Source organism: Haliotis rufescens, unplaced genomic scaffold, assembly GCF_023055435.1.
Source record: "Haliotis rufescens isolate VD_foot unplaced genomic scaffold, xgHalRufe1.0.p SCAF_106, whole genome shotgun sequence".
Taxonomy (NCBI): domain Eukaryota; kingdom Metazoa; phylum Mollusca; class Gastropoda; order Lepetellida; family Haliotidae; genus Haliotis; species Haliotis rufescens.
The window spans coordinates 683587-696865 of record NW_025963787.1 but is presented as its reverse complement, the minus strand read 5'-3'; the positions used below and the strand labels follow the sequence as shown (position 1 = coordinate 696865).

Here is a 13279-nt window from a genome sequence, read left to right as displayed (position 1 = left end):
AAAGATTTAAGTTTAAATCTCCGTGGCTGGCATAGAGCATACACCGTATGGAGAGTAGGGAGTGTAGAATGTAGTGTGTTTAGAGTGTATTGCATCTAAAGAGTCAAGAGTTAAGAGAGTCCAGCGACTGGAATATAGAGTGTCTGGAGCATCCTACCTGGCACCTTGGGAGTTCCGTGTGTACTCATACTGCCTCTGTGGGGGGAAACACTATCTTCAGCTGAAACACATGGAGTTTAGATACCAAACTTATACAGTTCAGAACTGTCGACAGTAAAAACTAAAAAGATAAACAAGTGTCTGCTGAACATACGGAAGCCTTTAAGGGCCATTTGGGTTTTTTATTACTTGAAATTTCAATATACTAACTTGAAATTTCAAGATACTGTGATCTTAAAATTTCAACTAAGTATCTTGAAATTTCAAGGCACTAACTTGAAATTCCAAAATGTTTTGTTGAAATTTCAAGATGTAAAAAACAAAAAAACAAATGGCCCTGAAAGGATTCTGTATGAACAAGCTGAAACACCACAGTATTTTAGTAATATTAAAACATGCCAGCCTAAAGGGGGTGGAAAGCCCAAGGTGGCTCAGACTGTAGGCCTAAGATTTACCACTTTTTGTGTGACCCACTAGTGCAGCATGACATTAATGTTTGTTTATTTGTTTCAATAATCAAATCTGGGCCAGAAATTCCAGTGATTGATATTGTGAGTACATGACTAGGGTACTGAGACATGCAATCAACCAAGTCAGCGAGCCTGACTACCTGATCCATTTAGTCGACTGTTATGACCAGCATTGGTTGAAGGGGACCAATTCTAACCCGGAATCGCGATGATGGGAGCATGAGAGTACTGACACATGTAACAGCCTGTATGAACATACCTGGAAGCCCATGTTGTGGCTTGGTACTACAGTGAGTGGTACTGCTTGGTAGTGTTAGCGGAGACTGGTCAGACTGGTCTAACTTGAGGAACACATCCACCACTGACTCACACTGTCTGGAAACACTGCAGATACATAATGATAGACATATTAAAGGGCAGGTAAAGTCAACATAGCAACTCTGCAGATTTTAATACTTTAGGGCATGTATGTTTAATCACAAATGCTTGACCTAAATCAAATTTGAAACACAACAGGCGAAATCACCCCCCAAACAAAACATTCTGCCACTGAGGGGATTTCCCTTTAATACTAGGGTTAAATCGGGTTCCCGTATGTTTGACGCGCTGTGCAATTTCAGTGATCAGGCCGGCATCCAGTCTGCCTGGTGGTCAATTGGGGGTCTTCCAACTTGTCCAGCAGCTACTGTCATAGGTAGAAATTCACGCGACTGGTATGACAATAGGGGATTAAGACGTACATGTCACATGACACCACTAATTGGTTAATATCTAAATCTGTACAAATTCATTGAGATACTGCAGGTTGAGCAGGATAATACTGTGATCACAATCCAGTTAATTTGATGACACCCAAGAAGAAGAAGTTTCAAAACATAAACCATGGCCAAGAGAGGGAGAATACACAACTTCTCGCCAACCAAAAACCAGTTAACCATTATCACAGCTTGATGCTGTTTCACTCTTAGTTGGACTGTGAATTATGCAAATTTGAGCATCTATTGAGGATTTTTGTGTCGCAAATCGTTATCTATGTGTTACAAAACACATAGCATGTTAGCCATGTTAGCAGAAAAGGAATATTTGTATAGCTGCTCAGAGTCACACATCAGCCAATGAAAACCCTGGTCATGCACCGCAGCGCTGGTACCTTTAGGCCACACCCCCAAACATGTTTGTTTGGAAGCTTATTATCTGATTATGAAGCGTGTGATTTGAGCAATTTCACTTGGACATTTAAATACTCTCTTCTAACGTTGGAAATTATTTTCCTTCAGAAAATGACTTAATATATAAGACAACTGATATTCACAAAACAAATCGCAAATATTTTGTCACTTCTTGCCTTTTAAGCAGGAAATAAGATTGTAAGAATAATATATTGATGGAAATATATAAGGGAACACTTAGTCTTAAATACAGTAGGCTCGGTGGTTCACACAGTTTAACCAGCGCTTTTAAATCGTTCACACTTCAATGAACCCATCCAAACTGACGTTCAATTCTTATAATTTCATACTTTGTAGTTTACTGGTCTCGCCGAAAAATATCGTAACAATGTTTCCTTGAATTCGAAGTCCTCTGGAACATTGCAACGATGTTATTTTGTCGGTATTTGCCGGCTCTCGGTCACATACGTTTCCCCCACTCATGCTCAGTTATGCAAAGAAAAATAGCTCTTTGAATATATACAACATAATCTAGAAATATGTCAACATAATTTCATTCTCTGAAAAAATTTACAAACAATATTTGGGATAAATCAAATCTTAAAAATAGGTTACAGGAAGGTGAACAAAAATATAAACATGACCTCGATGCACCAAGGCGAGGTCAACCTTCAAGCGCGGATTTATATATGACGTCATATAAGTTTGTGAAGAGGTGCATTTCGAGTTGAACGGGAGCATGAGGATGAAATTTATAATTACTGCTGTTGAAAATGACGTTGATGGAGCAGTTGGAGTGTTTTCCAGACGCGTGAACCCTCTCATGACACTAGCAAATTGGGAATATCACCGATTTATGAATGTGTTGCTTGTGTTTGGATAATCGCAAACCAATTCGGACGATGCGGAATGGACTGGTGGGGATTGAACTGAGTGCTCTTAAACTTGTGTGTTTTGTGATAATTTTCAACGTCAGGGTGTGTTATATTTGGAGTTTGGGATTTGTCGCGTGTGCTGTAATACTTTGCTTAGCTGGTGTTTCTTGTCACCTGAGATGGACCTACTACATGACCTGATACCAGTTTCATTCCTGTGCCCTGTCTCTCCTCATGTGCCGCCGCTTCTCGGCCTAGAATGCACTGTGTAGATCAGCCAACTCAGAAACCGGAATAGTAGATTTCTAATTCCGTCTACGGATATTTTCTCACCTGCGATGACCAATCAGTAAAACAGGTAGGCAAGTTGTTTTGTTTTGTTTTTTTAAATTTATGTTAATGTTTTATGGTTTCTCAAAATCTTAGATTTTTTTCCCGATACGATACTGAATCGAGTTTTAGTTTGGGATTGATCAGGAGCAGTCGGGGTTGCTCTGCGTCAGCGGCCACATCTTAGCAGGGTACTACACTGCTTTCATTGTTGCTAGATTCCTGTCATTTCCGAAAACAAGGCATCAAAGTCAATATCGCATAATAAATCAATTTTGTTCACCTCAGTAATTTTACAGAATAAATTTTCTTTACTTGCGTTATTAGTATTGAAAGATAGCCATTCCACATTCAAATCACTGTAAGGACAATCCATTTTGTTTCATGTAGCAGCTCGACGACATTAAACACCAGAACCAAAGCATTTATTTATTTATAAGTCAGATGAAATGTTACAAGACCAGGCAAAAATACTAAATTAATTATATTGCTGATAAATGCAGGGATTAAAAAGAAAATAGAAAAAACGAGTTGATCGTAAACACCGATCAAGAATTCGGGGAAACCCCGGAAAGTAGTTCCGGCAAAAGTTCACACGCTCAATTTCATAAAAGATTGTTCAAATCGGGTGAACTTTTTTTGTCCGTTCACAGGTGTGTGAACTCCAAATATCAGATCACGTGACCACCCATTCAGCCAATCAGCATGAAAGAAACAGTGTATACTTCAAGTATGAAATTATTTACAAATGTACTGACAGTAATGCTTATTTCCGTATATTTTTCATTGTTCCCTTAGCATTATATATTGGCTCTTGTCCTATAGTTCTTGCAAAATAGCCCAATAGTTTTTTGCCCTTTTAAAGGCTTTTGCTACATGTTATCATTATAAACTCTAGTAGACTGAAATTGTTTGTTTATATCACTGCTTATTCATTTCCATCAGTATATATGGGAGCGGTCCTGTTATCTGTACAATGGATCGTCTTACTATCGTAAGTCTAGCTGTGAAGATCCAGGTTAGATTAGGTCTTCAGCAACCCATGCTTGCCGTAAAAGGCGACTATGCTTGTCGTAAAAGGCGACTAACGGGTCGGGTGGTCAGGCTCGCAGACTTGGTTGATCATGTTGATGCATGTCATCGTTTCCCAACTGTGTGAATCAATGCTCATGATGCCAATCACTGGATTGTCTGGTCCAGACTCAATTATTTACAGACCACTATCATATAGCTGGAATATTGCCGAGTGCGGCAGTAAACAACAAACAAAAGCAAAGTAGTCACATTCTCCATACTTATCAACATGATCAAGAGACAGATCAAGGACAGCTAATTTCACACATTTCTCTACAAATTTGATCACTTCTTTTTTTCCATATCAATAACAGTACTTATTTTTGTTAAACATTTTGATAAACAACACTTGTTAAGACATTTATATGGCACATGGAGAAATCCCTCCCTAGGTGGTCACTTGAATATGTAACGGGGAACCTGTCTCATGAACGCGTTACATCCTTTACTGAAGACCCTTGTCACAAATTGAACAAAAAGACATGGACATGATGGAATGAACACAGTTTGACACAAAATTGTCTGCTGAAGTTAGAGGTATGCATGCCACCTGCTTCTGCTAGGGAGAGAGCTCTGTTATATCATTGTATCTCTATTGTGGGCGTTTTGAGCACTGTACCCCAAGTGTGGATGCCAGCATATTATAAATGGACTTATTATTATAAGGGCATACACAAACTTTCTATAAAAGATAGCTACGCGATAAATCACAAAGAACAATGAAGTGTGGTTTATATCACGATAAAACATTGTACTATAATAACATCATTTCTGAAGATTTGAACATGCGCTGGCAGCTTGACGTCGTAAATTGGACAACGTTATTTTGAGAGGGTACTGCCTTGCGAATTGATCCCCATAGATGTAGCTGGGCCAAGCAGATATATGTACGCTATGGCGGCCGAACGATCGCATCCTAAGACTAGATACAACAATCAGTATTGGGAGAAAAGGTGCATATCATAGAAGAAAAAATTGCGAGAATACCAAACTTAACCCCCCTTGTACATCAGATGGACTTGTCCGACATTGCCAAGGTCGGACTGTATTCAGGGAGCCATCATTATCTACATACAGGGAAATGTTTTTAAACATGTTAAAGGTTGGACATCTTATTGACATCCTTAAAAAGGCTGTACAAAACCTTGATATCTCATGTTAGAAATAAACTACTCGTGGTCGTTTATTGTACAATAAAACACTGCAGGGAGAATAAACCATGAGGGGTGCAGCTTGTCTGGGAATAAAATTCCCATCAATAAAATAAATACACAAACAGGATAATTATGTTAAACATGTTCAAGATGATAATCATGCAATAGTGCACATTTGAAAGGCTTAAATCATGGAAAACGGTTACCAACTTCATGGCAAAAACTAGTACACATATTGAATTAATCTTTTTTTCAGTTAATCAGTGTATTAACTATGGCTCATAGCCTACAGATCACATTACCATTGTTGACACATATATATCATGATATATCTCAAATGTTTCGATATATAAACAGAATTCCATGTCCAGCATAACTGTTTCATTTCAACTTTACCTTGACCTTCTTCCCTCCATCTCCATAACAAAGAACAATCCTACTCAAGTATATGTCCAGTCCAGCCTTCAAAATTCACTCCAGTCCACTACCCTGAGACTACTAAATTGTGCTGAAGACAAGCAAAAATCCAATGATGGTAGTCCTCACTGACAAGTAGCATTTGAGGGCTATGTTTCTCAACCAGTTCTCAACGCTTTAATTTTGCTGTTGTAACTGAAGAAAACTGACACAAAATGTACACAGAGTAACCATTTTGTCTTGTTCAAGCAGCACAAGCTACAACTCTGAGGACAAGTGAAATAAGGTTTAAACTGGTCATTTGGACTTGTATAAAACCAGATTAAGACTAAGTTCCTCCAGATGTTCCATGCATCCCACAACTGCTCTTCTCTACTGCACCAACCCTCAATAACTGACATATGGCCCCTCCCTAGGGAACCCACCTACACATGCAATCAATATCTGCTGTCCCTAACATACCACTTGCAAATCAGGGATGCAACAATCAACATCCATTATTCACTACTGCTGCATTGTCGAAAGACAATAATTAACTGTGATATCAAAAACTGTTGAACAAATTTTACTCATTGTGGGTTCCATTATTTAAGCTATGAAATATTTACTTATGAAGCCTTGACTTTAATCTTGCCCGGATTAAGTCAATGAGTTATACCTGAACTGACAAGTATTACAGTATGATCAATGGAACCGTCCATCCAATATTTCACACCAAATATATATCTTGTATACATGGTATATCTAGTACTATGTACAATTATGAAACATTTGGTCAATGAAAATTAAAATGAAAGAGCATTCTTTACAGTTTTTCAAATGCACATATGTATTTAAGTAGTTTGGTAGAAGAGACAAGTAGATACTGCCCAAGCATGATAGAAAGAAGTCCATTGATATACTAATATTTCCACAAGAACAATATTGGTTTTGGGCAAATGTTGGGGGGATTTAATGCCTCACGCAATATTGCAGCTATATTCAAATGACCTGTAAATAATTGCCTTTGGAACAGACAATCCAGTGACTGATATTGGGACTGTCTGTTGTTTAACGCCGCACTCAGCAATATTACAGCTATATGACGGCGGTCTGTAAATAATCGAATCTTGATCAGACAATCCAGTGATTGACATCATGAGCATCGATCTGTATAAGCATTTGGGATACGACGACATGCATCAACCAAGTCAGCGAGCCTGACCACCTCACCCCTACAGAGATAAGCTTGATTATTAAATAACAGAAGCATCAGTCATATCCACAAAGCTCCCAAAATATTACTAGTGTGCACTTACAGCTTGAAAACATTAATCAGACAATTAGACAACCTCTTAAAGATCCAACAATTATCTGGTCTCAGGAATCTAAAGTAAAAGTACAACAATAACTGGCAATGAATGATGCAACCATGTTGAAATTATAAAATAACAAACAACCTTCACCTTTGATAGTCATGTCACAAACATTGAATGTGGTAGGATTTTTGTAAACATGGTAATGATGTAGGCAAACATACAGTTTCATACCTGTTGAGGTAACCATGCCTCAAAAACTGACAAACATATTTTATCATGTATCACAAAATCCTAAACGCTGACCTTGAATCTTGTCATATTTCACCCAAACCTTTCCAAAGCAGGGCACCATCCTACAAAAGGCATTCACCATGTTTAATGACAAATGCATCAATACTATTTTTAAGAAAGCGGAACCATTTGTGAGTGAGGATTGTTTCACGCCGCTTTTAGCATGTTTAGCAATACTCCAGCAATATCACGACAGGGAACACAAAAAATGGGCTTCACACATTGTACCCATGTGGGGAATCGAACCCGGGTCTTCGGCTTGACAAGTGAACACTTTAACCACTAGGCTACCCCACCACGCAATAACCACTTGTGACCTTTTGTGCGTATCTCATGACTTACATTTCACCATATCATGATGTGTGCCAAACGAATTCCCCTTGGAAGAAGTACAAGGTAGAATAATGTCAAATGCCAATAATCTTTGCAATTTGCATCGTACACCTTAGAAAATTCACCGATGGCAATGGCACTAAAACTTTAAAACACAATCTTAAACATGTTACAGCAGTTGAGTTTAACAGGGTTGCTAGTAATCTGAAAACACATGACGTGTATCCCCTAGGTACATGTTGTTCAGCCTACATTAAATGAACACCAACATGACTCAATCACACCACCTTGTGTCACCTACTAAATTATCAATCTTGCCCCACCCAAGATCAATAGTTACACAGACCATGCTGACTGTACCAGATAAAAGGACACTAACTCATCCTGCATTAAATTGAATATTCATATGTATTAGCATTATAAGATTACCAAAATCACATAAGGACAACTAATGTTTCACACAAGACACTAATTAACAACTGATTACAACATCAGGATCTTTATCAGACTGTAATCATGGTAATATACTTGTAATGCCCTTTCTTACGTTTATGTTAAGACAACAACAGAAATCTGAATGTTCGAACATGATGAAAACAGTTACTGTATCTCATTTTCAAACAAAAAATGAAGGTCTCAGTCTAATTTCAATATAGTACCAGGGTTTGGAATAACACTCCTAATAAATGAGAAAACTCAAAGCAGAGACTCCTACTCCACACTCTCAAATGACATTTATTGTTTCCGTTTAAAAAGCATTACAATTTAATAATGATAAACATGACAAGTGCCATTGTTGTGTGTGCTGAGAATCAATCAGTATATTTATTGCTGACCTATACATGATCGTATTTTGTATATTGCTTGACTCGTGTATCCAGATCAAAGGGAATATATTGGCATGCCTCATTAAGCATTGCCAGGCAAGGGTTATTTTACACTACAAACTGACAGATTGTTATTTCCCAATGGATTGCGTTTGTGGAAGTAAATTGAAATCTTCAACATCTGGCATGTTTTGTTAGCATAATTACAAATGGTAACTTCTATTTCAAGAAAAAGCATGAATGGTTTAATTCCAATTTGGATACAGACTACAGAAAAAGAAAACCTACTAATTATGCTAATTTGCAAACACATTTTAGTTGTAATGCCTACAGTATAAATCATTATTATTATCAAATAATAAACATGCTAAATAAAGATTTTTTTTCAACATCTCACATGTTAAAACCAACATGATTAACACAAAACAGTTAAGTTGGTTGGTTGGTTTGTTGTTTTACGCCGCACTCAGCAATATTCCAGCTATATGGTGGCGGTCTGTAAATAATCGAGTCTGGACCAGACAATCCAGTGATTAATATCATGAGCATCGATCCACGCAATTGGGATCGATGACATGCATCAACCAAGTCAGCGAGCCTGACCACCCGACCCTATAAGTCGCCTTTTACGACAAGCATAGTCGCCTTTTACGGCAAGCATGGGTTGCTGAAGACCTATTCTACCTTGGAATCTTCACGGGACAACAAAACAGTTACGAAAAATATCAGGGGGCCCATAGAAATTGATATATCCAATAGTTTTTCAAGAAGTGTTTTTAAGGTATGTGCAGTTATGACTAATGGATGGATGACAGATGAATACCCCTGCCCAAATAAAACTGGATTATAGTGTCTGAGTGATCAGTGACCTTTGTCGTGCTTGCTTCTACCACAGACTTGTAAATCTGTGCTTCTACACATGACCAAGCAGCCTTACACTGCACATGATTCAGGGAGATTAGTCATGGATCATTGGATGCCGCAGGTGACATATGGCACACTTCCTTAATTTCCAAGAATTATACTGCTGTCATATAACTGCATATACAATGAACAAGTCAGAAGTCATTAAGCCTATTATCATGATTATAGATGGGGATTTCAATGCTTAGAGAAAACAAAAGACAAAAGAAAATCAACAGTTGACACTCTGAACAATGGGTCTAATTCTTACCATGCTAAGCAGATTAGGATGTTAGCTTAATCTACATGCAACAAGAAATCTACAATTTTGATCAGTACAATGATGCAAACAGCCATGCTTTTTTTAGTTCCCCATGACTGGCAAAGTAAATATAGTAAACAATGGTAATCAATGGTAAAAACAAACTCAAAAGGATCAATAATTTTAATTTGCTATAACCGTAGTTCATTATAACCATATATAACATATATACAACAAATGGATGGGGCCCAAAAACAGTTTGTTATATCTATCAGTTTGTTATAAGGGTGTTCGTTATAAACATAGTTTACTGTATTTGTGTCCATTCTCAATTTGTATGTGCATAGTATGCATCCATAAAATACATCCAGAAAATCCTGGCTATTAAACTTCTATCATCAGCCATGTAGTAGCCTATGTACTTTGGTCCATTTTGACTAACCTTGCTAACAGTGGTCTGTTTTGACCAGACACATGGGTTGTCATTACCAATTCGACTGATCGCTCGTTGCACCCTTGTAACCACATCTTCATGAATCACCACTAAACCACAATTGGGGTTGTAGTTATTTTAGTGTAGCTTTGATTCAAAACATTTCTTGGTCCATTCCTTTACCATGCTAACAAGGAAATAATTATTAAAAACATTTTTCTTAAAGGGGCACTGATCTAACGCAATTCCCCGGGACTGGTTGTTGCCTTTGTTATTGTTTTTTTCCAGTGAGTACCCGGATGTATAGCAAAAATCTAGACTAGTTCGCGACCTCTGCTGCGCCATTCGTAAGCGCATTAGTCGCTTTTATGGGTAGAAATAAGGGCGTATGGTCACATTGATCAGCAAAATGAAATACAGTTTTCGAGATAATAAGGAAATGTAGGTATCTTTGTGGGTAGCATCGGTAATGGTGACGAAGTTTTGATAAGTCACTTGCTTGGTAATTTTGCGATTTTCGTTTACACTATTTTGACTTGCAACACAAAGTAAATATTTCACCTGAGCATTGCTTTTTTTATATTGTGTATTTTTTTTTACTGTCAAATGTGTTACAAATTTATTAAACTTCTAAATATTCAGTTATTTTACAAAGCGACTGAAAACATTTCCATCTGTATTATTATGATAACGAATTCCAAACATTTTGATGTTTAATGTCATCACCAAGAGACTGAAAATGTTACGTTGAGAAAAGTACATTTCTTTGTTGTTTGGCTTCTAATCCTACATAATAATCTGTTGTGATGTTTGTAGGCCCTTTTGATCGTCTTAATCAATCTGGACAGATTTTTTAGTCAAAATGACTGAAATATTTACACATTTTATAAATTGCCTGAGAGAATCACATTTTACAAATTGACGGTAATATATACACGCTTACAAAGGAAAAGAACTGAAAACAATGTCTATCGCGCATTGAAGAATTTCCCAACCAAGACGTAGAGAAACAAGAACGAATCGGTTCAAATGAAGGAAAACAAAATGCAAATATCATAATTACAACCTACCAAATTTATGTGTATAAATTTTAGGCAGCTTCCTTGTTCGAGGAATGTATCCGTGAATATCCACACAAAGGAACAATATCCCACTCGTCTGCAGATGTACAAAGAAACTTATTCGATGTCACGTGTCAGTAACAATCAAATATTTTAAAAGATATATATCGTTTCGGGATATTATAACCCGTGTTCGTTTCTCAACTGATCACTTGGATTGTTTCAGGTGTTTTACATAGGTGTTAAGTCTCAATGGTCGGCTGAGAAAGCCCACGTGACAACTATTTTCATAACGTTCACGGTTCCTAAAAAATCCATTGAGTGATAAATAACAATGATCAATCAATCAACGTATTATAAGTTAACCCTTTGAACAAAGTATGTTGTTTTTACATCGGCACTTCACGCCATGGTATGAGTGTATTCCCTTTGTTTTAGTAAACCTAGACATGTAAACACTCACTCTTGACATATCCACTGTGCAAGATAACAGTGATTAATCAATCAACGTATTTTCTGTTAATCCTAGGAACGTTCCGTTGATTTACAAAAAAATAAATCAACTTATCATTCATCTCTTGCTGGGCTGCCACGTGCATATTACATAACACACATTTCACCTCACTTCAACCCTGGATTTAGATTGAATAATTACCCCAGACACAATAAATGCCAAATGGGAACCTTTGTCAGGTAATCTAAGTGGTGCTACCACTAACTGTACCTGTAATAAATTCATTAACTGAGCATCAAGTGAATGACGACAAATACACAAGTGAAGGGTTATACGAGAAAACGTGGATGACAACAAGGGAGTAGTAATCGTATTATCGACGCAAGCCGAAATCCGAAAATGCTTTCACTGCATGGATACTTTTTTTAGTATAAAACTATAACCATCTGGGGTATTTCCAAATGACGACATCCGATGAGCTCCGCTGTTCTTTTTGTCTGCTTGTTTAGGCTGAAGAAATTAATTAACATGCGCCCTTTGTCGAAATCTTTATAGATCACAGTTAACCAATCAGTGTTTATGCAAAAATGCGTAAAACAAATATTGCCTCCAGCCTCCAAGTTTATTTAGCTGTCCTTGCAGACGGTAGCCCAGTCTCTGGTCACGCTCAGTTGCGTTGCGTATCATCCGGGTACTCACGGGGGAAAAAACAATAACAAAGGCAACAACCAGTCCGGGGAATTGCGTTAGATCAGTGCCCCTTTAAATATTATCTAAAAAAAATATAGCTCATGCATGTCAATCATGTGGGTAAAACTTCCACCCGTATCTATCACCCTAAAAATATATATATAACTAAAAGATTGTGCGGCAATGCATATTTGTAAAATATTTATGCCTTTACCTATACTTAATTTGAAACTGATGCTTATTCGAAAATAAATGTTATTGACCATTTTGACTTGCCTATAATCAAATATTTGAGGGCAAGCATATGATAATCAACATCGCCAAATGTGTTTTTCCATTTATGTTGGAACTACTGATATGAATATACCAGTAACCAAAGGCTTAGGCAAAAACTAATATTTCTTGATATAACTGCATTATGCGATCAGTTGCTGGGTTTTCCAATTGTGGCCTGGGTTCGCGAAACTGAAAGAAAACACTCTAACAACATTTTGATTCAATTTGCGATCAAAAGGAAGTTTCCGCTATGACAGCATTATGTCTAATGTGTGCTAACTTACCAAATTTAAGTTGTATGCGTAGAATTCAGTTGAACCCACTTGCAAACGCGCGATTTATCCTCCATTTGTAAACAACTTTAACGACTCTGCCGGAAATGGTTAAGTATGTTTACGACATAGGCATTAACACGGTAAATGTAAATAATATAATATCATTGTCATATTCCTGTATGAAAAGATAGACATACATCATACTACACCAGACAAGGGAATTACTCATTACTAATTACAAACCGTAGAAAATGACAACTTCTTTAACGACATTCCTATGCTGGTTCCCGGCTCCCTATGCGAGTCAACTTGCGATATCAAAGACGGGGCCCAGCTTACGATATTGCGATCTGCTCTTATCACGTGACTTTTCAGACACGTTGTCCTTCCCTGACAGAATGACCTCGCGAGTCCTGACACGTTTAGATATATTGTAAAATAAATAATAGTACAGCTTTCAACATGTTAAGTAGTCACATTACAAAACGAACAATGGCTTTTCTTGGTGAAACCTTATCTCAAATGTGT

The 13279-nt window shown here is 37.3% G+C and overlaps 1 protein-coding gene across 4 annotated transcripts in view; it reads right to left on the bottom strand.

The window, feature by feature from the left end:
• Positions 1-12853, bottom strand: part of LOC124115575 (myosin-9-like) — a 76868-nt gene extending 64015 nt beyond the window's left edge. For all 4 annotated transcript variants that reach the window (XM_048392031.1, XM_048392032.1, XM_048392033.1 and 1 more), the window contains exons 1-3: positions 12761-12853; positions 889-1013; positions 158-220 (exon numbers count right to left, since the gene is read on the bottom strand). In XM_048392031.1, coding sequence (XP_048247988.1) covers positions 158-188 — 31 coding nt within the window. In that variant the 5' untranslated portion in view covers positions 189-220; positions 889-1013; positions 12761-12853. The remainder of the gene's footprint in view (positions 1-157; positions 221-888; positions 1014-12760) is intronic.
• Between the last annotated feature and the right edge of the window lie 426 nt (positions 12854-13279).